The sequence below is a fragment of the Puccinia triticina genome, chromosome 11A (genome assembly GCF_026914185.1).
Source record: "Puccinia triticina chromosome 11A, complete sequence".
Classification (NCBI taxonomy): domain Eukaryota; kingdom Fungi; phylum Basidiomycota; class Pucciniomycetes; order Pucciniales; family Pucciniaceae; genus Puccinia; species Puccinia triticina.
In genome coordinates, this window is record NC_070568.1 from 315239 (window position 1) to 342196 (window position 26958).

Here is a 26958-nt window from a genome sequence, read left to right on the forward strand (position 1 = left end):
TCCGAAGAGGGTCTTGTGTTAAGTTAGCGGGAAGCGGAGCCCAAGCCCGCAATTTATCTATTCATTCCCCGTGCTCGATCGGGGGCATACACCCGACTCAGAGCAGTCACAAATACCCCGCATGCAGAACGTGACTGGGCAACGATAACCACCACGGAACCACCGCCACCTATCGCCCAGATCGAAACGTCGAATCCTCCAAAATGCCCAAGGAAGCCTCAGAAAATAAGACGATCTTCGTAGGTGAGTGTCAGCACGGCTACCTCGCGTGATTGTAGTGCCAAGCATTGATGTCCTGTGATTGCGCGATGCATACTTCTCTAACATCGAAAACAGGCAACATACCCCCCAACATAAACGCCGAAACACTTCATTCTAGCTTTTCTCCGTTTGGCAACATCTGTGATATCCAGATCCCAACTGACCCCCAATCACGTGAGTTCAAGTTGTATTCCATCCTTCATTCGCTTTTCCTATACTTCCCCCTTATTTGATCATAAAGCAAGGTTAAGCTCAAAGCAAAGGAAGCCTGGAATACTCACGCGGCTTGATTTACTTCATGACAAAACAAACAATGCCAGGTACCAATCGAAACTTCGCATTTATCACGTTTCAAAACCAAATCGAAGCATTAGATGCTATCGATAACATGCATCTGAACCTACTCTCGTCGGATTCGGAAAAGATATTGAAAGTTAACCTGGCAAGAAACAGCTTCCATAATAGCAATCAAAAATCCGAAGCTGGTGGTTTCTCGAATCCAAACAATAGGGCCATATGGGATGATGAAACTTGGATCAAAGAAAATGCACTCAAAGAAGATTCAAAAGGTGACCCGATCAATAAAGATGCGAATTTGGTGCCATGATATAGTCATTTGTTAGCAACATTTGTGTAGAGAAGAGGATGTTCTTCCATGATATGTACATCGATTACTGGGTTTAACACTTGTTTTTTTATTATTGGATTCGGCAGCAACAATAAAGTCAACATAATGCGCTATGATGAGACCCTAAGGAAAGTTAACGTGCCCAAATAAAACTTTTAGGACGAGAACCGGATGTGTGTATGGAAATGATTTGAAGAGAAGGGGTGGTATAATCATACCTACTTTGCCAATCTGTGTGACGGCTTGTTTGTTCAGTGTGGATACCTGAGAAACAGAAATCCTCTTGCTGTGGCTCTATGGTCCCACTCCGAATCCCAGCCATGGCTCAGTTGCGCTACAATACTCAATATCTCATTCCTAAAAACCATCTGGGTTAGGCTTTGACTTCAAGGACAACAATGCACATCTTTTCTCAACTATTGTCTTTTGAAATAAGCTTGGTCTCAAAAACACAAAAATGAGAATTTCTAAATGAAATTGCATTTTAGATTATGGCTTCAAAAAAACCATGATGTAATCATCAATCATATGATAATGACAACATCACATTATCAGTGATCATAACTTGCTCCAAACCCTGCCAGACCAAGCTCCGCTCCAAACCCCGCCAGCCCAAGCTTCATCAATGATTTCCTTTTTTTGAAAACCCTACAACATGTCACAATTTGGGATTGACCTCTTTGCAAGGGACCATCCTCCACGGTCAATGGGATACCTTTCAAATTCCAAGTACGCTCACATCAATGGCAATGGCTTAGACGGGGAACCAGCAGCTAATGTCAACGTGAGTATTTTCCTTTCAAGGTTGGTTTGGTTCAAAGTTAAGTTGAACTTAAACCTTTTTGCTTCTGACAGCCGCAGACAGTGCATTGCAGCACATCCTTTAAGCTCTACTGCCCCAAGCAGGGCAGCAAAATAGGGTCAAACATTGTTAAATCAAAGAAGGTTTTTGCTATTGCCTTCAAGATAGGATCATTAAGCCTTGGAGACTTTTGAAACCTTGTTGCTGTAGAGGCCGTGAAGGTTGTGGAAAGTGCCAATGGACTCATGAAGAACGTAATGGCGTCAGGATCTCCGCCTCTTTCCTGGCAGGTCTCTTTGGCCTTCAAGTCAACACCCAAATTCCATCAGAAGCTGAACTACACCATTAACAATGAAGCAGTCTATGCTCATTGGATCACATTCAGGACGGCCTCCATGTTGATATGGTGGATCCAGTGGCCATAGTGAAACAAGCTAGGATTGCTTTTGATATCAAAACTCATGTTTTGACTCAGATGGCGGCTCAGAATGTGGCTGTTGGCTCATCATCATCAGCGGCTTCCAAATCATCAGCGGCTTCCAATCTGGTTTCAGCCAGTGATTTTAAAGGAATCAACGTGATCATGAAACAGATTTACAACAAACATCCACCCAATGTGAAGTATCTGGAAAAATGGCCAGTGTTCATCAATCCAACTGACCCCACCCAATGCATCCCTTTGACCACACATAATTCCCAACTTTGGGTGCATGACATTGTGAGGAGTTTTGTTTTGCTGTCTTGCCTGAGTATGATGAATGAATTGCCTGACTGTAGTTAAAAGAACTCAAAGGGGTCAACTACCATTTTCCCCTGTCAGCGCTTTGTTTTGAAAAGCTCTTGGCCTACAAGAAGAGGAAGATCTCTCATGTCATTGAGGAAGCCTGTCCACAACCAAATCAACCTTCTTCCCCAGCTGAAGCCTTGTACGCCTCCTCAGTAGTTGCGCCTGATGAGGACCTCATGTCAGAGTACATCGACTTCATCAAAATCAAGCCTAGTAAGAAAGCCAATGTCCTCAGCATTCTCATGGAGAAAGGCATTACCCATCCAACAACCTTCTGATCCACAAACTTGAGAGGATATGGTTGGTTGGGGCTTGTCTCCTGGAATTATTGCCCAATTGTGAGACAACACAAAGAAATTCAACAAGTGTGGCACTAATCAATAGCTGTATTCATCTTGTTATCATCATTCTTTTTTCTTGTTCTTTTTTCCCTGTTAGATCATCTATCAATCAATGTATTTTCCCTATTTTTATCTCATTGTTCTCTTTTCCCTATCTTTTCCCTATTAAGATCTGGCACTTTTTCTCTTTTCCCTCTTGGAACATCTTATCTTCTCCCACCCATAGATTTCTTCTCCCAACCGTAGATCTGGCACTGTACATGTATACTTGTATTGTGAATTAAATAAGAAGACTCGGACTTGCATAAGACTATAAGAGACTTGGACAGGTTAAGTGAAGTGACAGGACAAGACTCGGCTAGGACAAAGAGACTCGGACAGGTTAAGTAGACTCATAGAGACTTGGGTGACAAGATAAGACTCATAGAGACTTTGACAGGTCAAGTATAGAGACTCGGACAGGTTAAGTGACAGGATAAGACTTGGCTAGGAAAATGGACAGGATGAGACTTGGACAGGTTAACATAAGACTAGAGAATTGGACAGGTTAAGAGGACTCGCATAAGACTAGAGACTCAGACAGGTTAAGACTAGGGCAGTACAAGTTAAGAATATAAGACTAGAGACTTGGACAGGCTAAGAGGACTTGCATAAGACTAGAGACTCGCAGGTTAAAACTCAGACAGGTTAAGACTTGGCTCTTTGGAAATGACTTTGGACTTGGACTTGCTTTTGGACTCAAACTTGCTGTTGAAGTTCATTGGTTTGGAACAAAGTAGCCACAGTGATGGTAGACTTTATGGCACAACTCCTCCGTCATGATTTTGGCGGCTGCTATTTTGATTTCCCATTCTGGGTTGTTGGTTCTGTTCAGAATTTGGCTAGCCCTTAAGTCTTGCTTGATTGGAGCAAAAAAGAGCTCTATGGGGTTAAAATATGGGCAGTAAGGTGGCAGGAAAAGGATTTGGAACCCAGCCGTGTTGTGAAGTTCTCTGACACGATTGCCTTGGTGGATTGCAGCATTGCCACACACCAGGACCGAGTTCACATCAGGGTACCTGTTCATTCAAGGGAGCTAGAAAATGAGTGGTTTTCAGCTTGAAAAGGGGAAGGATGAGTTGTGAGGAACATGATTTGGAATCACCAAATTGAATTCTAAGAAATGCTCCAACTTCCGACCAGTAAAAGTGTTAAACGTAGTGGTGAGGGCCGAAATTCCATCAATCAAGATGGCTGGGGGTAAACTGAGTCAATCTGGGTTCTGGTTGAGGGGATACTTTGCCAAGGGGGTTTCTTTTTCTGACCTTGCATAAGTTCAGAGGAGCTCCTTGTCAGCAAAGGAGCATTCATCTGAACACAAATACAACATTAAACTATTCAGCTGATGTTGTTAACCAAGGGAATATAGGGATAGAGGACTGACCAGTGAATACCAAGAAATCAGCAGGGAATAACTCATGCGCTCAACATATGCATACTTCAAAACAAGGGACTTGCGGATATTCTTTGTGTCCGGCTTCTATCAACAGTGGGTAGTTACAATGTGGTGATTTATATAGGCAAGCGCGGTAGAATGTCCACTCGGGGATAGCGCGGGCGGGAATGCACAGAGCGGCTCAGGCGGAGTGCATTCCAGTGACATAAGCACTGAGGATGATGTCAGGAAAGCGTGCTAAGAAAGCTTACAGAAAGTCATGCGTGTACCGGAATGCACGGATTGCGGATTGCAGATTTTGGATTGGGTATTTGGATCGGAGCAGAAAAGACAGGGCTGGACTGCAGCGGGGCTACACACGTGGACTGGTAGCAGCGGCGCGTCAGCAGGTGAGCCATGACAGCCAAAGCGGGTTCCACCAGTGGGTGGAACCGGGGTGGAGGCGGTGGCGGGAGACCAACTGGCAGGGGCTAGACAGAGGACGGTGGGAGGTCAAGCGTCGGAGAGGAGCACAGTCTGGGAAAGTGACAAGCGGGATAGCGGGCGGAGCTGGAGGACTAGTGCAGGAAAGTGTCAGACGTGCGGGATCGGGAGGGAACGGCAATGTGCGTGGAGGGAAGGACGGGAAAGGGGGCTCACAGATTTTCTCTTCTTTTCCTCATCCTATTATCTATCATCTTACGGATTATTGTACTTACAACTACGGACATATGAGAGTTATTAGGAGATATATTTGTGACCTTATCTTTACTTTCAAAAGTACTTGCGGATTCTGTGCTTACAGAGTGTGGAGCTTTATTCACTTGCGGATTATTGCGCTATAGATCAGGCTCAGAGAGGAGCGCTGAAGGCTAGCAGAAAGTAGCAGTGCGGAGCCGAGTTACCAACAATCACACAGCCCGGACACTAATATTCTTGAAGGAGGCGGTCAGCAGACATTTCCACAGACTAACCAGCTTTTATTCTCACAACAATAACAGTTACTATAAGTTTTTTTTCTCCTTTGGTACTTGATTTAAAATTCAGATTTTCAGAAAGATCAAGAATTCATAGATCTCCTCTAATAATTGGTGAAATGATTTTCAATTTTTGTAAAAAGACAAACTGGATATCCTTGATTACACTTCCAGTTTTTAGTTACTGGTTTTAGTTACTAGTAACTGCAAAATTTGACACAGAATAAGGGATATCAATTCATTCCTTTGGCAAAAATGAAAAAAATCTTTCACCAATTTTTAGAGGAGGGCTCTGACTTCTTGATCTAGCTGACAGAATATTTCATTTGGTTCCTAATTTTGAATTGAAGACCAAAGAAGAGGATTCATGGTTATTGTAACTACCCACCGTTGCTTCTATAAGGTAATCAACAACTTTTTGACAAGGGCTCTGTGAACACCTGAGGTGCTGAGGAGAACACCAGAATTCTTGTACAACTTCTCTTGTATTTTGTCCAGGAAGAGGCCAGGCTCAGAATGGACGAGCTCAATCATCAGGGTACACTCATCTTGTGTGAGGCTTGAAGGGAGACCACGTTCCTGGTAGTCAATTGGATCCTTGATGATGCAGTGGGTTTCTTCAAAGAGATGATTCCATTGGCGGAGCAATTGGGGTGAGAATTGAACACCCAGAAATTGCTGGATGGACTCAATTGAGAGGCCTTTCTGGGAAATTCAAATCACGGCAATTTTGGTTGCAGGGGGGTGGACACGGTATCCCATCGAGGTTAGCCGGAGTGAGCACTGGCCGGTTTGGTGGAGACAATAAAGGAAAGGGTGGGATCAGAGTGAGGGTTGGCTTGAGGATATGGTGGATCGGAGTGAGGGCTGGCTTATGGATGTGGCAGGTGCCCGGTCAGTCGTCATATGATATGACTGCTGTGTGGTGCAGAAACAACAGGATTAAACCTGTGATATACACACTAAGTGCATACTTCACAAATTTGAAAAAGTGAAAAAGTCCAAGCTTATTTCAAAAGACAATAGATCAATAATTAGATATTTAAATGGTGCTCACCAAGGTCAATTTTAATACATAAGAGCACAAATTCAAGAAGTAGAATTGAAGACTGAGTAAGATGCTGGCTGTTGCACTCCAACTCCAGCGGCTCTTGATTGTGATGAATAATTGACTTTCTACCTGAAATGCCACTACTCTGAGGTGCACTTTAGCTTCTCATGACATTTCAAGGTTTCATGGAGGTGAATGTGAAAGAGTTATTTGTTAAGATTACAGTTTTGTCTCTTCCATCTTTCTTTTTCTTTGTTGTGTTTGCTACATACATGTTCTCCACATTTCACTCAGATGTCACAGCTTGTAGCTAGTTTACCTGAGGCAGCGGGTGTGGAAGTACTCTTTCCTCATCCTTCCACATCATCCTCACTCACTGTTGCCTTGTGCCTCCTGTCTCTAGGTGGAGTCTTTCTCTCTTCTTGTCTTTCTTCTTTTCTCTCTGTCTTTTCTCTTCTCTTTGTGTCTGACGTGAAATTGATCCTTCCACATCATCCTCACTCACCGTTGCCTTGTGTCCGCTGTCTCTAGACCTTGTCTTGCTCATCATTATTTGACCTTGTGGTCTCAGATCTGATGAACTGAAGAACAATAAAAACATGGCAAGTTGAATAAATAAAGAGGCTTGGAAAAATGTTTCCAAAGATTGGCTGGCAACTCCAAAATTTGGGTTTAAATCAAGGAGACCAGCTCTTGTGACCATCCTCCAGAAGTCTCTCTGGTCTCCTTTTTGGGTCACACCTCTTTTGGGAGTTGTTAGCAAGAACTGGCAAAATTTTGTGAGATGTCCTTATATAATAATTTTTTGCATTATCTTTAGGGGCTTCATGAATCAACTCCCAAAAATCAAAATTCCAACTCTCAAAAGTAGTAGACAATGAGAGGACCACATTTGGATGCCCCCCTGCAGTCACCCTGGATCAAATATTATTCCGGAGAATTTTGGGAGTTGGAAGTCAAATTTCTCAACATAGTTTGGGAGTCAGAATACCAATTTTGCAAGAAATGCCCATATACATACATCCCATGTTATCATGCCACCCCATTGTTAAAAATTGGATGGCACAGAAAATATTAAATGTCAAAAAAAATCCTGAAAGTTTTAGACTGTTTGGGTGTATAAGAAAGAAGTTATGCAACTTGGAATCATTTTCCTAAAGCCTGCCATTCATTCCTTATATGACATGTTCTGATGACACACTATTGCTCAAAATTTCAGATGAATTTTTTCTGGACATTTCTCTGTACCCTCAAATTTCTATGCATCTAGTATGTGGAACAAAAAAGAACATACACATCCAAAACAATAAAAATAATGTGGAAAATTTGTACAGACATCTCTTGGAATTTTGCCAGTTTTGGCCGACAACTTCCAAATATGCACCCAGGTGGACGTCTAGTTGAACTTCGAAGCCGCATCATTTTGGATGTAAAGCTTCTGAACTTCTTATTTCAAAGTATTTAGTTTTGGACTCATCCAGCTTTCCAAATGAAACCCACAAGTTGGTGGCCAGCCTGAAGCGAGCACATGGTATGAAGCCTCATGATGGCAAAGTAAAATGGTATTGAGACAAAAAACAATCAAACAAAAACACAACCAACAAAAACATGAACTTTCTTCTTTCCTGTTGTTGTGGCAGTTGTTTTGGCCAAAAAGATTGTTGTGCGTCAGAAACAGTTGATTACAATACAGAATCATCAAGCGATTTGCGGCGGAATAGTGAAGGGGCAAGAGAAACATAACTGACAATACTTGTACCGAGTTGAGTAATCTGAAAATGTGAAGTACATTTGTAAGTCAGCTTGAAAAATGAAGGAGGTTCTATGTGGGAAAGTGGAGAATGCAACGTGATAATTTACCCTTGGGACTAACTACCAAACCTCGGCCTTTACTCGCCCCTCGATAAATCGTCTCCACGATGTCAATCAACTGTTATGGGAATCCAATATGAGCAAAATGAAGGTCGTTTTTTGGGGGTTTGAATGGTGGGTGTGCCTGCATGATTTGGTTACAAGTGAATTCTGCTTACTTCTTGTTTGTCATCCATCGCCCAATTGATCTAATTCGGAAAAGGATTCGGTTTTGAAATGAGGCGAGATGGTCTGCTTTACTTCCGTTTCCCTGACTGAATAGATGACTCCCTCTACGGAATTTGAATTACTGACCTTGTTGTTGTTCCCTGTTCCCAAATCAATCATGATGTGCTTATTTCTGTAAAAAAACTGCACGCTCGTGTGAAATTTGCTCAGCACACCATCCCGAACCACGGTTATCCCACTACGACCATGGCAATTCAGTTTGGTTTGACTCACCATAACTGTACAAGGATCGTATAATTCATACATCTAAGAAAATCGGTCAGAAGCAGGATGCAACGTCGTTGTCAGCTTGACCGACATAGAATCGAGTGGGATTTTTCAATGATTACATGTTCGAGAAAAAATAAGGTGCTCCACCTTCGTGAAATCTGGAACTTTAGTGATGTCGACCAGATAGATCACCGCGAAATTCTTCACTTTTTCTGAGATTCCGTAGAGAGTTTCATCCATCCTCATGCACTCTGAATCCTAACCGACAGCGCGAGGAAGTAACAGTTTTTCGAAATTTTCATCGGATACGGGTTGTTGTGGATGATGAGCAGCAAGTTAATCGAAAAGTCCAGAGTGAGCAGGAATACAACTTCGAAGAGAAGATATCTCACCCAATCATGACCGAACCTGATAATGACAACCCGATTTTCTTCGGCCAGGATAGCTTGGTCGACGTGCCATCCGGAAGGCAAATGTGGGAGAAAGTAAGACATCGTTCCTCGGGTCTGCTCAACGGCTTGGCGCACATGGAGCCAAATGGGATGGCCGCTGCAGTTTCACATTCACAGGTCGGGGTAACACCGGGAGGGACCGGGAGTGTTCCTTCGGGGGGCTCCAATATCCACACTGCATAAACTAAAAAAAAAAAACTTGTCCGAGCGGCGGCGAGCAGTCATCGAGCAGGTTAGCAGATTTTGTCCGACAAGTTCTGCAATGTGCCGGGTCCCGGACAAAATCAGTTCGATAAACTGCTCGGCGAACTTAGGCTTCGTTTGGAGCCGATATAAATATAGGTGATATAATCATTGGTTAATTCAATGAAAACTACAAAACTCAACATAAAGAATCCAATTTTTTTTGTAGGAAACCTACAGTACTGGTCTCATCAACTATGAAGTCAGATTTAACTGATTCAGCCATCTTCAGCACCATAATACCATTATATTGCTTTGTTTTGAAAACAATTGGATTCTTTATGTTGAGTTTTGTATTTTTTATTGAATTCACAAGTGATTATATCACCTATATTTATATTGGCTCCAAACGGGGCCTTAGCTATTTAAGTCCCTCCTAGGCGCGAAGCGCCCGCCTCCGCAGGAGACTGCTCGGACAGTTTGACTGCTCGGACAAAAGTGAAAGACAGCCTCTCTGGAGGAGAGAGAGTCCCGCAGGGTCTCCGTCTCACAGAGACGAAGCGCGAGCCTTTCGGAGGCTCGCGCTTCGCGCCAGGGGCGCCAGCCTGCCAAATCAGAAGGGAGGCCTAGTTCGTTGGTCATCGGCCTTTCACATTGTCGTAACAACCATTTTATCAGCAAGCTGTATTCGCCGCAAGGGTCTCAATGAGTAACCCCATCAATCCCTTTGCCTATGCTGTTATCTCATGGATGACTGACGTATTGACGTTACTCGATACTACGACGCTGCGGCTTCATTCCCCATATAGCTTGGAGGCTGTTGGCGTCCCGTTGCTTCTGACGCTCATCTCCGACCTGCTTCCCCGACCTCCTGTCACATAAAACAACTTCTCCAGTACCCTCATCCCAAGTTTCTCCAGCAGAGTTCATTGTACCTGCAGTAAATAGCCAAGTAAATACACAGTAAATATTATATCATCTTCCACCACCCATATCACTTCAAGCCTTCGACTTCTTCGACCCACATTTACCACCTAATTGAACGCGAAGGTCTCCACTACTAGATCAGCAGCCAGTCCAAAATTAGTCTTTAGAACGCCGAAATGGGCGCAACAAAGTTTCTACGCCAGCTCAAGTGTGAGTATTTGGTCTGCCGGTTGGCATCTCCGTAATACTAACCTGCCTCTTTCTTCTTCTTTGGCATTCAGACGACCTGTTGGCCGCACTTGTGGAATTCATGGGTTCGCAGTTTGATGCATCGACATTTTAGCTCATGGCGGATCAACTAACCAATCTTCAATTTTTTCAGGTACACTGCTGTTTCTCCTCCTTGGCCTGGGTGGTATTCAAGCTGCAGCAACTGCCAACATAGCTCATCAATCAGCCCAAGATGCCGTCGTTAAAACTGCCAGCATGCAACAGTTGATCTACATTGCGACATCGTGAGTGATTCTTGCCGCGTCGTTTAAAAATAATAGCGGAAGCACAGTTTCTCCTTCCATACAGTCGCATGACTGATCACTTTCATTGACTTTGACACAGTATGGGTTTGGCCCTTCTTGCAACGGCTTGGACGTTTTTTCGAGTATCCGGTAGTGTCTTCAATCCCAACATTGCGCTTGCTCTTCTTCTCACGGGTGCCTTAAGTCCTTTGTAAGACACTGCTCATTTAATCCTAGTTCAGCACGAATAAGGATTTTAACACATGCTGCATGTTTGTTTCGTCACAGGAGATTTGTCTTATACGTTGGCGCTGAGGTCAGTTTTTACTTGATCACCCTGCATTCAACAATGCGACCACCTGACATTTTCTCTTTATTAACCTCTGCAGATACTAGGTGCCATCGCAGCTTCAGGATTGATCAACTCTCTTCCTGGCAAACTGGCAGTCAACTGCTCCCTCCATCCTCAAATATCACCCGCCCAGGGTGTTGTAATTGAGGCCTTCCTCACCGCCGCTTTAACTCTTACCGTGTTGTTCAGTAAGTGTCAAAGGTAGTGCCATCGTTAAGACGATTCTAACTTATCCCTTCTCCCAAAACAGTCGCCGTCGAAAAACATCGTTCCACTCCGTTTGCCCCATGTGCAATTGGTCTGGTACTTTTTGCCACTCATTTGTTTGGCGTGGTCTACACCGGAGCAGCTGTGCGTTGAAAAATCGCTTCGCAGTTTTCTGACATCCACGACCGTTCGTCAACTAACAACTAACTCACTCCTCAATACCTCTATTCCAAAGATGAACTCGGCACGAGCCTTCGGTCCTGATGTGGTAAGTTTGCTCTCCGCCAACAATTGACTTTCTTGAGGGAAACCACACTAACTTACAGTCGGTATTCAGGTCACTTCATTTCAACCTCATCATTGGGGTATGTTTTCTTTGTCACGTTACTCCACATTTTTTAGGAAACAGCCTGTACTAATTCCCTCACCTTTCAAATCACAGTATATTGGGTTGGTCCTACAGTGGGCTCTGTGGTTGCAACTCTGATCTACTATTTGTAAGCTGCCGAATCAAGCTCAAAGGCCAAAATCTCGAGTATTCTGACGGGTCTCATTGTCAACAGCTTGAAAGCAGTAGACCTTTATGCGCTCAACCCTAAACAAGACTCCGAAGACCTTGAAGATTCCCCTGACTATGCAGGAATTGAGGTTGTCCGGCGACGCAACAGTTTGACCCCGACCACGACAAGCCATGGGAGGTCGCACACGGCGAATCATTCTCAAAAGTTTGTTGACCCTATCAGCATGATGCCTGTTCACAAATATCCCGGCTCGCAGTATCAGGCCCCAAGCCAGGCTTACCTGCCAACCTCGGATAGCAGACGAGATTTCAGTTACAACCATGACGTAATAAGCCCTCGAAGTAGCCACTTCCCCGAAAAGCAAGGAAAGTCTTCTGGCGAAGGCTTGCACCATGAGGATGACCGTGCCCGACATTCATACTTACCATCGCTCGCGCCAAGGCAATCTCGAAAGCGGTACAATCCCCCAGCTGCGTACGCCGAAGGCTCAAACACGACGTTGCATGATCACAAACCATCCGATGATTGCAAAGAAATTCCGATTTGGTCTCCATACCTTGCCCATCAACGACCTGATAACCTGTGCTGAGTAGGCACACTCAAGCTTGTATACTCCATCCACATAATTTAACCTCCTCAGTCACTCAAAAGTGATATCTCCAAACACCAATCCATTTCCAACCAAATTTCTGATTTCTGTACCATCTTTGCCTGTATTTTCAATTTTTTAGCATCTGTGACTGTACTCAATGTTTTAAACTTCACAATGTCCCTAAGCGTCTCTAGGTTGTATCAATTGCCAGCTCGTTCGTGATATTTACTCAGGCAAATTAGCAGACTTCAAAATTTCACATTTCTTGATCTTTGTTTTCCTGCATTTGTTTCTCAATTCTTGAAAAACCCCTGAATAATTATTGTTGCGCAGATAAATATGTCTGAGTTTGAATCCGACTATGATTCATAGAGATCAGAAAGGCTCTCTGCTCCTTTTTGCAGAAACATACCACTATTCTATTTTCATTTTTCGCACGTTGATTTCCTTCATTTTGAACCTTGGAGTGCATGTCCTCATTTTCATCATCATGTTGCAGCAGCGAACGCTCGTCTAGGCTCGCATGCTGATCCGAAGATCTGATCTATCTGCATTCACAAGCGATTCATGTTATGTGATTTACTTCTCGATCTAATGTGACAGCTTTTCAACTGCTTTGATCAGTCATAAGCGCTGAGCTGAGACTTGTTTGTTGGTCTAGGATTTTGTGAGATTAGAGTCGCTTCCTTTCCCTATTCCCTGCTGTCAACCGCACTAGTGGCCTGCCCCTGTAGAATTGCGCGGACCATGGCACAGTCCCCACGGGCCTCTCACTCATGGACATCTTGATGCCAAAGGCTCATTCTGAACCGCCAAATCTGCGGTGGTGGGCAGGCGCCCGCGCGAAGCCCGAGCCTAAGCTCTCTGGCAGGCATGGGCCCTGCCAAATACGACCCTCGCCTGCCGGAGGGGCACGACGCGAAACGCTTCACGTGGAGTGTTACCTCCCATCATGAGACAGAGACCCTATGGGGCTGCTCCTTTCAAGCACCTCACTGAGAGGCTTTGTTGAGCTCGAGACCCTGCGGTGAAGTAATTGTTACCGTTCAGGTCTATACCACCGGCCAGCATATAAAGTTTAACAAACTACTTCGGCAGAACCAGGGCCTCGAGATACACATACACATATGACCAGGGTATGGAACTGCTAATAAGTATGTAGCATCATGCCCCTTTCACATTATGTCGGATGATCCTGCAGGAACGAGGTATATGTACAGCCTCCGCGAATTCTATGAAGAGAGTCAGAGACCCTTGCCCTCCTCTTTACCTGGGACAGTCGCGGGCCAATTTTCACTTACTGGCGCATTTGGCGTACATAGGGAGGCGTAGGGATCATGTGATGGAAGCCCTGTGAACTTCTCAGGAGCAAATTCCAGAGAGAGCATTGCCGTGTCAACTTGGTAAGCCCGCCTGGCACATTTATTCATGTCGGTTTATCGCTACAATTTTACCGAAACTGATGTGCACAGTGTGCCCTTCTTGCCTGCAACATTGTACCACTGCGTCATCTTCTTGCAGCCAAAACTTCCCGCTACTGGCACCGATGGCAACATTGATCGTGGTCATTAATGCCTCACTTTTCCCAATAGAGCATCGTCATAATCCAGAAGTTTGGAATGTCAGACAATCATGTGACGTCAATATGCTACTGATCCGTCCATCCTACCCGGGATTTCTGGGCAAGATTTAGCCATCAGTCTGAGCTGACTCGTTCCATGATAGCATCGATGTGCATAACTGACAGGCCCGCAAGATCCTCACTAAACCCCGATTCCGAAATTATATCACCACGCCAGGACTGACATGATGAAGGGATAGATCCGTCGATATACACTCGGGTGTTGTCGTTGACAACTGATAATGGATAACCCTGCTCTGGAGAGTGCATCTATTCTTAGTTCTCAGCTTCTTCACGTGGCTGTAGAACCGTTCTGCTGGAAGATTGGGTCCTGAGAACTTCCAAGAGTGATATATCCTGACATATCCATACCTGATATCGGCGTCGGGTTTGCCTGACACTGATACCGAATCAGCCGTCGTTTGTCGACCAAATCTCGGTTTGCCAACATTTGACATGGGGTGACCGAAGGCCTTTGATGAACCCGAGTGTCTTAGCTGGTGACAAGTAGCAACAGGTTACCTCACTGTCAATCTAGCCTGATAGATTGAGCGTGCACCACTTTGACCATTGCAGAGTCTCGCTTCTCTCGCGGCTTTAAAACTTCATCGTTGCTTTCCATTTTCGAGTGTTAACTGAATCATCGGGTAAACGGCTCAAATTTACTGCTCTTACGTATCTGAATTGAACCCTCTTGGACGAATAGCATTGTGAGAACGGTCGCTAGAAAGTAAGGCTTAGGCGTTTACCTCAATAATTTTTTATCCTAGATTTTTCTAATTCTAATATATGTTTTTCGAATAATTATAAATTCAGAATGACCCCTACTGCAGCATCCAAATTAACTCGAAACGCTGGTGTCGCTGCTGCTTTAGCTCACGCTTGCGGAAATCAGGATCTAAGCGATTTCCGCACGGTCTTTGACGAGTTCCGGCTAGATGGCCGTGTCGGTTTGGTAACCGGTGCCAACGGTGGCTTAGGCCTGGAAAGTGCTCTTGCGCTTGCAGAACTTGGGGCCAAGATATGGGCACTCGATATCGTTGACTCACCTTCGATCGAATTCGAAGCGTGCGCTGTTTACGCCAAAGCGCTTTACCAGGAAACAGCTTCAAAAGCTGGCGAGGATCCGGGAAAAGAAAGGTTGGTTTACAGAAGAGTCGACGTGACAGATGAGACCGCCTTGGAAAAAGTATGCCAAGAGATTGTGGCCATCGATGGACGCCTCGACATCTGCATTGCTGCTGCTGGAATTCTCCACGCTGAAAAAAGCTGCATTGATATCACGTCTGAGGAGTTTCAGAAAGTAATGGCCGTCAAGTAAGCTTATGTTTTGCTTGATGATTTTGTGGAAAGTTGACATCCTAATAATCGTAAATTATGGTAGCTCGACAGGTGTTTTCAACACGGCAACCAAAGCAGCGGCAGAGATGACTGCTCTTGGTACCCCGGGATCGGTTATCCTCATTGCTTCAATGTCCGGATCTATCACGAACAGAGACCAGTTGAGTTTCTTTTTTTGTGTCTTCAAAGATGATTGTAACTGATTTTGACGAGATCCTCTGCAGTGCCTGGATAGCGTACAATGCTTCCAAGTCGGCAGTACTACAGATAGGACGTAGCATGGCATGTGAGCTCGGCTCACATGGGATCAGGGTTAACACGCTTTCTCCTGGTAAGTTAAGCGCAAGTTAACATTATCTACACCCTGACCACCAGATTGAAATGATGAAATTTGAATCCAACTTAGGTCATATCCGCACAGCTATGACGGCTGAATATCTGGACAGGAATCCAGAATTGGAAAAAAAATGGTCCAGCATGAATCCACTTGGTCGGATAGGAAGTCCACACGAGCTTAGGGGAGTCATCTCTTGGCTTGCCAGTGATGCAAGCACATTTTGCACCGGATCGGAGTTGAGTGATTTGTTTTGATCGCTTGTGTCCAACAACTTGATTCCTCAACCCATGGCGTACAGCTTCACACTGACGAAATCGTACATTTATTTCTCGTTCTTGCACTTCTGCGTGACATATGGTGAATGAAATGTTTGACTTTTTCAGCATAATCGTTTCTGGAGGACATCATGCTTGGTGAATGGGGAGCGTTTCCCTTGGACCTTATAGCTAGTGTCTCGAAAAGGAAAAGACAAGACTTGATTTTTATTCACGCAATCACAATCAAGTCATGTCAAATGTCAAATGAGGGGACCCATAATTCTTGAATTTTATTTGTATTGAACCTCCGATCAAAATCGCTTTGGGCGCTATCACCCTGCATTTTTGGAGTTTCCTTCCAAGGCCAGAAACTCTTGTTTGTTATCACATGGTTTCTTTTACAAAATCATACGTAAACATTGCAACGCATATGAGCACTAAGATCGTTGAGACAATCAATAGTTAAGCTCAATTTCTCATGTAAGGATTGGTTCTGTTTGGATTCTCCGTCTGTGATGGCTAGCTGTGATTAAAATCTATAACTTCACAAAGCACCTTGCGGTAATTTTTCCTGATGCGGCCGCGATGGACTTGGTTAGTAACAATCCTGTGTTGCAAGTTGAGATTGCAGTTTGTTTCTGCCTCCAGCTTAACAGAGCTTCTTAGTCAGAGCCAGGAGCTGCTTCGCAACGCGCCCAGGCCTGCACAAGTATGGTTTGCTTCTGGCCCGGAAATGATAAATGTCAATAATGGTCTTCTCTTTCAAAAGGGATTTTTGTGATGTTAACCAGGATCCGAAACTGCTGGTTTGAGCTTCATATTTCAGGGTCAATCCCACAGAAGTGTTCAAGACTTTCATAAATTCAGGTCATGTGCAATGGCCTCATCCGCAAAACATGACACGAGTAACACACAGCAAATTGCTTTTACCAAAGCTAGAGGTGAATGCATCCAATACGTGAATATGATTTTCCACCTGACTGATAAACAAACATCTGGTTCAGACAAGTCATCCATACCCCTCAAACAACAAGGGAGAAATGAAAAAAGGACGCAGGCGAGCAGTGATTCAGAAAAAAAGAAAGTTGAATGGACGGAGGGGGATCCAATTGATGATACAGAATAATAAAGCGGCGTACGAGTCCCTGTTCACCAACAAAAGAAACAAAAATCCTCCCCAACAATCCTACCAAAACAGAAGCGATACGAAAAAAGAATGAAGGCAGCTGTTGCTTTTAGCCAAGATGACGAGAATAAAAAAACACCCTTGGAATAGTCAACCAGTAGATTGACATGAAATCAATGTGTCACAAGATGGATAAAAAGAAAGATAGGAGATGGAAAAGACGTCATTGAAATGCCGTTGGGAGGAAAGGAAGCAAAGTGGGATGTAATGACTTCATCTCAGCAATCAAAGTAACAAGAACGACAGGGCAGCAATCACGAGAGCAGGGGTGACGGCGCGGTTGACATTGAGCCGAGCCTCAGCTGAGTTCTTTTTGAAGGGGGTGTAGATGGTTTTTCCCGAGCCATCAGACATGCCCCCAGTGCCGCCGCCAGTTAAGTTGGCTCCGTTGGGGCCAATGGGTCGCGTCATGTCGCTGAATTGACAGGCACTTGAGGTGCAGAGACACTTGTTGCCGATCGGGTCCCAGAACGGGGTCGAACAGTTGGCGGGCAATCGGTGTCGAAGGTTGCTACCAGTTTGAGGCGGTAACGGGTTGCTGGGCGTTGGTGGCACCGAAGGACATCCATAACACGTGGTGAAGGGGAAATCACTGAAGGGACAATTCTGAAGCAGGCCCTTCTCGTTATCGGGCATGCCTGGTAGCCATTATCATGTCAAAATTAGTGAAATAATCATCCACCTGTGGAAAGAGGAGTAGACGGACCGTTGCAGATCTTCTCAGCGACAGATGGGGTCGAGCAGCCTAATGCGGACACCGAGTTGAGATTGCTCATAGGGACAGGATGCTTGACCCATTCGAGAAGTTGCGCATTGCTGATAATCCAAACACCCTGCATCTGTTGGGCCCAGTCGAGGAACTGATTGACCATGTTGATCTGGGCCTTCGGATCGGTAACACCCGGGTAGCCGGTAGCAAGATGGATGGGGTGGGTGTACAGTCCAAATGGTTGGCGGTTGCCGTTATAATGGGCCAGGAAGGTAGATTTCATCCATTCGAGTACCTTGTTTGGGTCAGGGTCATCGAGCCATGGGTCCATCAAGTGCACGCCACCGGCTTGCTTTTCATCAAAGATACCATACATGGGAATTTCCCACATCTGTGAACAAGAGAAGAATATGCGTTTTGGTCTGTGTTCTTGTGGACAGCTTACACTAGAACGAGGGCAAGCAAAGGAAATACTCACGCCAGGTAATTTGACTTTTCCTTGACACAGCCCAGGAACAGTGAGACAGTCGTTAGCAAACCCGTTGTCGAGCGTGTATGGCCAATACGCATCAGTGAGGGTGTCATTGGCGGGACTGCTAGAACTGGTGGATGAGTCGTAAGTAAAGCCGGCATCCTTGAGATGCTTCATGGTATCAATGGTATAGTTGAGGTAGGGAGCACGAAAGCCCTGGATAGCTGAAATCGGGATCCCAGAAAGTGAGTTGAGAGCAATAATGTTTCCATCGATCTCGTTCACAGGAGCACTGCCGACATGAGTCATCTGAATTGGTAGGTTGCAGCAGAAGATAAGTTTAATGTGTTCAACTGATCGGATGATCTTTTTTAAGGATGGTGTTACGAACTGTGTGATCCGCAATCTCATTCCCGGCAACATACCAATCTGTGACCATCGAATAGTTGGTGTAGTTCAAGGAAACAAAGTAGGTCATCTGGAATCATGAAAGGATGGAGGAAGAACTTAGTCAGACTGATGATAATGGTTAGTTGTAAGATAGCGGACTGACTTTAGGAGCACATCCATTGGGATTTTTCCTCTGGGCGAGGAACTGGTTAACCGAGTTGATCGTGTATGACTGAATAGCGTCATCAGCTACCAAAAAAAAAAAAACGTATCGGACATATCAATTAAACAGAAGAAAAGATAGAGCGGTCCGGCTGAAGGGTGGAATGTAAAGTCGAGTGGCAACCTACCGGTGAAGATGATGAATTGGGGCACGTCCTTGGGATTTAAGCCACCCGGAGGGGAGGTCGAGGCACATTGACAGCTAGGCAGTTTGCACGAGTTGGGATCACAGGTATATCCAGCGGATCTGAGTTGAAGAGCAGAGGGCTGAGATGAGTGTTGTGGATTGGCTTCACTCTGAGCTCTGAGAGAGGATACTCAACTGAGGGGTGCTCGATGGGCCATTTGTCGCGCCCCCTTCGCCAGATGAGACCAACTGACGCTTCTGGATCGGCCGGCAGGAGGGCGAGGTTGGATGCAGCTCGTGGGCGTTGATGAGGGGCAGGACGAAGAGCAAGAATTCGAGTAGATGTGCGAATGAGGATCGCATGTTGGTCGTGTGAGTGTGGTGATAATGTTACTATTAAATAATTCGTAATACGAATGAATTAAGCTGGCAAGGAGAGCGGAGAGGAAGACATGGGCAGCGGAGTTCAGGCAAACACCGCTTGGGCATTATATGCAGCCCAGGGGGTGCTCGCGACAGGGCTGTGACTGCGCAGCTGACACCTGGCCCGCGGTCTTCTCAAGCCAGACTTTGGCTTCCCACTGGTAAGAATGTGCATACATACACCCAAGTCCCTGCAACTTCAAGTCACTCCAGCTCACAAACTCAGACCCTTTCAAGCTTCTCCTAGGGATCGTCCGGATAGATTCGACGCCATGATTACGCACTGACTCGGAAGGCTCGGAGCCTCGGAGGCTCTCGGAGGGCACGAAGCACTCGGACGACTGCGTGTGTAGATACTCTCGTGCTGCAATGCTCAAGATTTCGCGGACCATTGAGGGAAATCCTGCGTATGTGAAAGCATGCCCCGACTGGGGAGAACCAAAGATAAGGCTGAGTATGTATCACCCAGCCACAGAATTGTCGGAACAGAAACCAAGTCACCATCACATGACACACCCGTCAATGTTGTCTCTTCTGGTCTATGTACCACAACCCGAAATCCCAGCTCGGACACTTCGACATCCGCTCTTGTCCTACAATCTCATGCCCGATCGGCAGGAGCACTCTCAAAACTAGGCGCACATGAACAATGAAAATAAGCGGTAGGGTGAGTGGGGGAAAAGGAGGGGAGGTAAGGATTTGGGAAGTCTGAAGAATCTAGCCTTCATCAACTCGAGTTCAAAATGATTCATTGAGAAACATCCACCCAAATATGTAAAATGAATGACCACAAGATTCGAACAGGTGAAACCGCTTGACCAAACAGTAGAGAGATTCGAACGGTCAAATCATTGCCCGGAGCAGGCGTCAAAAGATGCACTGACCACGGGACTCGAACCCGCAGCCTTCTCCTCTATGCTCAGTGTACTGGAAGTAGGAGGGAGACGATCTACCATTGATCTAAGCCAGCATGACGGATTGAAGGGGTTCAGGCTGTATAGCCACAAGGCCTTGTTTGCCAGTCTAATTGACTGTTTTGTCTATCAACTGCACGCCTGGTTCATAAAATCAAAGACATCCAAAGTGTCTCAGGTTCCTGTTGATGCTGGGGTCGCTGAGACGAAAAGGCCGGCTCGTGTTTGGGGGCTTGGACCGGCCTTTTGCTGCTGTATTTCGTCGGGTCTGTTGTCCGAAGCTCCGTGTTTACTGGTCGTACCGGAGTCGATGCGGGCCTTGATCACGAAGGGCGTAAAATAATCTGCTTTGAAACAACTTGAATGCTGAGGAGGTGGCTATCCCTGATTGTTCTCCGTAAATCTTCTGTCTGGACGTCATGTTTCATACTGAAGTCGGGTCAACCCGCAGACTTAGCCAAAATGTCCACCAGGAAATCGAACTTAAGAAAGCCTCACTGTGAGAGCCCCGCAGGGTCCGCAGGTCTCACAGAGACGGGAGATCGCACTTCGTGCGAGGCGCTTCGCGCCCCTGCCCCCCGGCAGGCGAGGGACTTGTGCTAAGTTCGCCAGGAAATATACCCCCGCACAGGCCAAGGATTGATGGTATCCATTTGGTGGAAGTGGGTACACACTGCAAAGAATGTAATCCAAGCCATGGGTGTCATTTCTTGCCATCACTCCATGTGACATGAACCTGTTTGACCGCAGGTAATAGGCCCCGTCGGCGGGTGCTACTAGCTAGCCCCCCTACCCGGCTACAACCCCCAGTACTCACTCTCAAGCAATAATGCCTATCACCAAAAAAAGCAAGAGAAAAATGAGGTTTTCTTTCCATGTTCTTTGTGTTGAGTTGGTAAGCTGGTGTTGGGAGTTTAACAATAGGTAGAAACTGAATGAAATAAATATCAATGAAGAGAATAATTTTTGTTCATCAAAATCAAATGGAAGAGGGAGAGAAATTGTGACGCCAAAGTTGTAAGAACTATTGATTTTGTTGGTGCTATGATACAGGGGGATTGGCAAACTATATAACGAGTAGGTTTCTTCAGCATTATCATTGGACAGGTTTTAAAGATTTCCAATCCCTCTGGTTGGATTGACGTGTTTCTTCTTGCGTATTGTCCTTGGCACAGATGGCAGGCTGGCACTGTAGTTTTGAATGTGGTCCATGAGTTTCGTTGTGGAATGTTTTATTTATTGTTTCTTCTTGAACAGTTGGACTTTCGAGCTCAATCACTTTCGCCTGAATTTGTTAATAAAACTCAAGATATAGCTCTTTGCGGCATCTAGCAAGAACCTGTGCAATGATTGACGCTTGGGAGTTGAGGATTTATCAATTTCGACGATTTTTTTTAGATGATTCCATAGCCGGTATTGACTTGCACCGTTCAAGCGAGCCTCGAGCTCTGTCCGGAAGTCCCGCGCAATCATCTGCTGCTTGTATAGTACCCTCAGATGTGGAACCAGTGCCTCGCTCAATTCCATCAATCTCTTCATGGCTCTGATAGAGGAGGAGATGCCGAAGTCATTAAGCAAAGGTGTTATGTCCGGATAGTCTTCGTGTCTCCGACAAGCACGCAGAGGATCGATGAATGGCAGCAAATGGTAGTGGACATTGTTAACTGCATCGAATATGTTATAGGTTGGAGAGAGCGTTGTATCAGTCTTTGTGATAACTTCGTATTCCATAGTTTTCCGGGCGAAAGATCAGAAAGTAAATGTCAGATATTGAGCAGAATCTCACAGCATTTATCAGCCCATTCTTCATCAGTAGTCTTTGCAGCAGCTATGTCTGCCATTTTCTTCTTTAATTCTTTCGGGTTTTCGAAGACATCGGATAATTTATCATGGATTTCTCTCTGTAGTTTATGCGATTGCTCAATTTCTTGCTTGTATTTAGCTGCTGGCCTTAAAAATCTCCAGAGTGACGAACCACGCTGAGCGTTAATCTCCTCTGCCGTGTAGAGATCGGCGAGCATTTTCTTGGCCTGAGTGGATACCTCCCAAATCGCGAGCATTTGTTTGTTGGTAACTTGCCAAAGCTTTTGGAACCTCCGAAAACCCTCAGAATCATCCTTCTCAGGCTTGGCTATATCACCTGGGCCAAAGAGATCGGCAAAGACCACCTGGTATGGATGTTGCACTGGGATCAAACAGGGCCCAGTGTGGAAAACAAAGTTGGTTCAGATTTCATGGGCAGACTTTTCCTCATTACGTATTTTCTTTACTTTTCAAGGTCCAAAGGCGAAGTGGATCACGCACATGAGGATGGAATTTCTGATGGATGCTTCGATTTCCAATGCCTAATCCTTTGGGATACGTCGGAGACTTTTCGATTGTTTGCGAACGTCCGAACAAAATCTTCGACCAACTTGGTCGAGCTCGCTAGGGCTTCGTCGTATTTAGCTTTACCTTTTTCGATGCTAGCAAGGGTTTCGAGGGCAAAGGCCGCCATCGCCCTAGAAGTACGAACTTTGGGCTCGTTGTCGAGTATAGCCTGGGCAAGATCGTCTTTTCCTTTTCGGCCGAAGGTAGAAGTCTTCGCCAGCCGGGGAAAAAGCGCGCCGCGTTCAGATTTTCCTTCTTTCTCGAACAAATTCCAAAATTCCTTCTGTTTCGTAGTGCCTAGGAGTTTATAGTAATCATGCGCCTCTCCAATGATCTCTTTCAGATGATCTATCTCCGAGAAGATTGCTACATCTTTGTACCGCTCGAATAGGTTTAGGAAATCCTTGGCTGACCGGATCAGGCTCCTATACTCCGACTTGACTCTTTTGAAGTATGACTTGAATTTCTGGACCCTGTCTGGCCACTTTTCGAGCAACTTGGATCGACCCCCAGGGCCTGGACGTGATCTGCGTGCCTCGCCAGGGCTATGGGGCAAGTTCCGATCGACATCAGCGAGACTGCCATCCTGGTTCGTAATTTTTGGCCCATTAGATTGGACCTGACTGCTCCTTGTGCCATCGGACCGCGAGGAGATGGTCATTTGGGGAGACTGAAAAGCTTGTCCAATTTCTTCAACATTGGGTACTGGGTCATGCTTGGTGCTGTCGAAAAGGGCGGCTTGCAAGATTAGACATTGACTGGCCAGGTAGTACAACCGAAGATGTCCGGATGTAGTAAGACGCATGTTGATGACTGGCAGACAGAGATCGAAGGGACGATGGGCACGGAGGCGATTATTACTGAACGGCAGCGGGATCCATCAGGATCCGACTTCGGGGAGATGAAGCATAGCGGAGTCTCGAGTCTCGTGAGGAGTAGAAACATGTTTCCAAGCGTGATCTGAACTCTTCCTCAGTCTTCGCGTTTCGGGAAGGATGGGAAAAGACCACCTGCAGACACAGAGACAGCCTACATAAGCTGTCTTGGGCTTGGCACCAGCGCCATTGAAACTCAACACCAGTCGTGTCAGCTCATGCCGGCCGGCCTGACTTATCACAAGTCCCTCGTCTCGGAGGGCCCTGGTAGCCTGGGCTGGCGCGAAGTGCCCTCGCGCGAAGGCCGGCCGGGACGCGAAATGCGTGGCTCCGGCGTCCGGAGTGGCCTCCGGGGCTCGACTCCAGCGTCACGGGGAGCGGGGGCGTTGAAAGGCTGCAAGATCGAAATACCCGTGGTGATCCGGGGACTGCGGATGCTTCGTGCTCGGCGAGCCTCATCCGATATTGAGCTCGATCAGCACCCGACAGCTCGCCATCCGCTGCCGAAACGATGATACCCGAATTGCCGGCTGGCGTGTCCAGCTCCCCATCAGCACAGCATGCGATCGGCCATCTGCTTCTCAAGAGTCCTGATCCCTACCCTGGCGCCGAGTACCTCCCCCTGGCAACCCTCCTCTTGCCAGTGCTAGGATCGACTATCCATGGCTCGGTTGCCGATTGGCAGCGTCTCCTCCTACTTGGCTTCACGCTGCATCATCTGATACAGTTCATGAGATGCCCATCAGGATTGCTTCGGGCCTCAGCCGTACCAGCCTTCCCGACCCAATCGGAAATACCCCCTACCGCCAATTGGGCCCTCGTCCAGCTAAGGATCATCAAGACAGCAGCTGTCATCATGCTTCTCGCGTCCCCCTTCCTGGCCGTAGGATTCCTTCGAGCAGTCCAATCAGCCATGCGACCAGGAGAACCTCTTGTCGATCGGTTTGCAACCCGACTGTGCTTCATTGCTGTGGCCGTTCGACCATGTGCATTCCTAATCAACATCTTCCGGCCCCATCGACCACCCCCTCCGAGCCATTTTTCGATAGCTGCCGAGGAGTTGAAGGTGCGCTCGCAGGCCTTGGAAAAGGCTCTCATCGGACGGGCCGCCGTGGCAGCCACCATCTCTGATCTCACCGACCTACGCAGCCGGATCAAAGACCCCATCGCAGATCTTCGCCGAGCTTTAGACAACCTTGCTCGTCATCGCAAGTCGACCCTCCCAGCTACCGCCGCCGCCCAGCAAGTCCTGTCCAAATCCACCACCCAGCTCGCCCAACGAACCCAAAACCTGGTTGATCGGGTCATGAAGCGCGAATCAATCCTCGCTCAACGTCGAGCCTCGGCGTCGGCTGTCCTCCTCGAACGTACAAATGAATTTATCACCTCCACCGGAACTACTCTCCAGCGTCTTGGATCTAGCTTGGCCCCTCCACAAGCCAATCCTGAGTTTCATTAACTTGTCCAATTTTCCGACACGCTCGTTAAATTGCTCGTCTACCTGCGGTCACAGCACGACTCACCCTCGCAATCTTTCCGATACCATCAATCCAGCCACATGAACCTCAGACAGACTAATACCTAGGTGACCATTACCAAATCAACATCAAGGACTATTAAACAATATAGCTTAACTCAACGCCCTTGTAACCAAAATCTAACAAAAAAAATCAAAACCTCTGCATGTAATACTACTGTTTGTAATTCCAACAGGCTCAAAAGAAAGGCCCATTATTTATTAGTACAAGTAAGACAATAACTTATCATGCCCTATTAACTGAACCTGTGAAAGAAAGTGTGTATATGGGACTTGAACCACCAACTTCGAAGCCGAGATAGTTGATGACTGGTACTGCATTGCCCCTTCAAGTACACATACAGGAATCATTTTTACCAAGGGGAACTGTCCTAATGCTCGTTCAGACATACAAATCTCTGGATTCATCAGTCATAGGGTGAGATTTGGAAGAAAGCCGCATTGCACTGTGCAGTCAGAATTGACATTTAGATATTCAAGTCAATTTTCTCCTTCAAGCTCAAGATTGTGTGGCACTTTTGTGCAATCAATTCCAGATAAGAGATTTTATGTTATTTGGTTACTGTACAGTGGGTGGACAATTGTATTCACCACACTGTTTTGGACGCTAGGATCTCAACTTCAAATCATTCTTTTTGGTGAGATGGTTCAAATAGGCTTCAAAAGATGAATATGAGAAAATGAAAATAAAAAACAAAGTTCCATTTTTTAAAAAAAAACAATCAAAAAAAGCAACTTTTTCTTACAAGCTTATTTTTTTTTCAGAGAAAGGTAGACAGAAAGCAAGCATGGAAGATGAGAAGAATGATAATAAGTGAAAAAAAAGTGAACCAATAAAGGTGTAGCTTGGCGGGTGGACAATCTGCAGTCAAAATGGGGACATTGCAGTGCCAGAATGTCAGGTGTGCTGAACGGCTTGCTCACTACCAGCAAAATTGGCTGGGTTGAGGTTATCCCAGTTAAACTGGGATGCACTCAACCAAGTAAAACTTGGTTGATCTCAACTGATGAAATCTAAATCCAAGGTACCCCCCTTGGGCTTATATTTCATTGGTTGACATCAACCCATTTTAAATTGGTTCAGTGCATCCCAGTCAAACTAGGACGACTTGAACCCAGCCAAATATGCTGGCAGTGATCTTGTCAGGCGCGGTGATGCCAAGAGTAATAATCTTCTAGCTACACTGGTGACTGCGCAGCAAGTGCGCGGCAAAAAGCGCGGTAAAAGTGCAAAATAACTTGGATCAATTATTGCACACCAGGGGTGATTCTGACGCACTCTCCAGAGAGTGTCATACCATACTCTTTTTCCAGAACTGTTCTGGATGCTTTTGGTGAAAGTAGTGTAAGAAATAATGAACAATGCTTGAACTCATCCACAACTGTTCTGAAACTGATCCTGGATTAATCCTCAAGAGGTCATGCAGAACTCAACTGGAACTCAATCAGAACACAGTTGAAACCACTAAGACACAATGGCCACAATTAAATCATAACTAAATTTGACCTGTTTATTGATTGGTATGATTTCTTGGGGTTCAATTCATATTATTCACATGCTCATGGAGGTGTTCATTGTTTTCACCTTGCTAATTTTCCCTCATTTGCGCGCATAAAATGTTGTTGCAAATTGCAGGCTGGGCCTATTTCAGATCAACAACACGTACAAAATGGTCAGATTGATGTAAAAGGCCCACCTGAATTGTCATATTTCCCTAAAAAAAAAACAGGTATCATCTATAATTGAGCCAAAAAAAGGATGAAAATACGGTGAAAGTATGTTTCAAGTCAAGCTTGGAAGTTTGTGGTACCAGATTTCCGCTAGAAAACCTGGATTCTTAACAAATATAAGCTTGT

At 45.7% G+C, this 26958-nt stretch overlaps 7 protein-coding genes across 7 annotated transcripts; 4 read left to right on the plus strand and 3 right to left on the minus strand.

The window, feature by feature from the left end:
- Positions 1-203: 203 nt before the first annotated feature.
- On the plus strand, positions 204-868 carry PtA15_11A25 (uncharacterized protein; the record flags this gene model as incomplete). Its single annotated transcript, XM_053161149.1, has 3 exons — positions 204-243; positions 337-435; positions 582-868. 3 exons carry the CDS (start codon positions 204-206, stop codon positions 866-868), a joined length of 426 nt encoding a protein of 141 aa, XP_053024893.1.
- A 7075-nt stretch (positions 869-7943) lies between these two features.
- On the minus strand, positions 7944-9065 carry PtA15_11A26 (uncharacterized protein; the record flags this gene model as incomplete). The annotated part of the gene is made up of 7 exons (XM_053161160.1): positions 7944-8033; positions 8135-8191; positions 8292-8321; positions 8428-8484; positions 8575-8607; positions 8719-8829; positions 8964-9065. The coding sequence occupies 7 exons, from the start codon at positions 9063-9065 to the stop codon at positions 7944-7946; spliced, it is 480 nt and encodes a 159-aa protein (XP_053024894.1).
- Positions 9066-10309: 1244 nt separating this feature from the next.
- PtA15_11A27 (uncharacterized protein) lies at positions 10310-12317 on the plus strand (the record flags this gene model as incomplete). Its single annotated transcript, XM_053161171.1, has 11 exons — positions 10310-10343; positions 10415-10447; positions 10516-10648; positions 10749-10859; positions 10937-10964; positions 11038-11188; positions 11251-11351; positions 11443-11475; positions 11545-11572; positions 11650-11704; positions 11771-12317. The coding sequence occupies 11 exons, from the start codon at positions 10310-10312 to the stop codon at positions 12315-12317; spliced, it is 1254 nt and encodes a 417-aa protein (XP_053024895.1).
- A 2441-nt stretch (positions 12318-14758) lies between these two features.
- Positions 14759-16036, plus strand: PtA15_11A28 (uncharacterized protein; the record flags this gene model as incomplete). Its single annotated transcript, XM_053161182.1, has 5 exons — positions 14759-15258; positions 15326-15442; positions 15507-15613; positions 15689-15854; positions 16003-16036. The coding sequence occupies 5 exons, from the start codon at positions 14759-14761 to the stop codon at positions 16034-16036; spliced, it is 924 nt and encodes a 307-aa protein (XP_053024896.1).
- A 1251-nt stretch (positions 16037-17287) lies between these two features.
- PtA15_11A29 (uncharacterized protein) lies at positions 17288-19797 on the minus strand (the record flags this gene model as incomplete). Its single annotated transcript, XM_053161193.1, has 4 exons — positions 17288-17700; positions 17769-18162; positions 18250-18405; positions 19624-19797. The coding sequence occupies 4 exons, from the start codon at positions 19795-19797 to the stop codon at positions 17288-17290; spliced, it is 1137 nt and encodes a 378-aa protein (XP_053024897.1).
- Positions 19798-21594: 1797 nt separating this feature from the next.
- On the minus strand, positions 21595-23494 carry PtA15_11A30 (uncharacterized protein; the record flags this gene model as incomplete). Its single annotated transcript, XM_053161205.1, has 3 exons — positions 21595-21983; positions 22106-22504; positions 22624-23494. The coding sequence occupies 3 exons, from the start codon at positions 23492-23494 to the stop codon at positions 21595-21597; spliced, it is 1659 nt and encodes a 552-aa protein (XP_053024898.1).
- A 581-nt stretch (positions 23495-24075) lies between these two features.
- Positions 24076-25023, plus strand: PtA15_11A31 (uncharacterized protein; the record flags this gene model as incomplete). The annotated part of the gene is made up of 1 exon (XM_053161216.1): positions 24076-25023. One exon carries the CDS (start codon positions 24076-24078, stop codon positions 25021-25023), a length of 948 nt encoding a protein of 315 aa, XP_053024899.1.
- Between the last annotated feature and the right edge of the window lie 1935 nt (positions 25024-26958).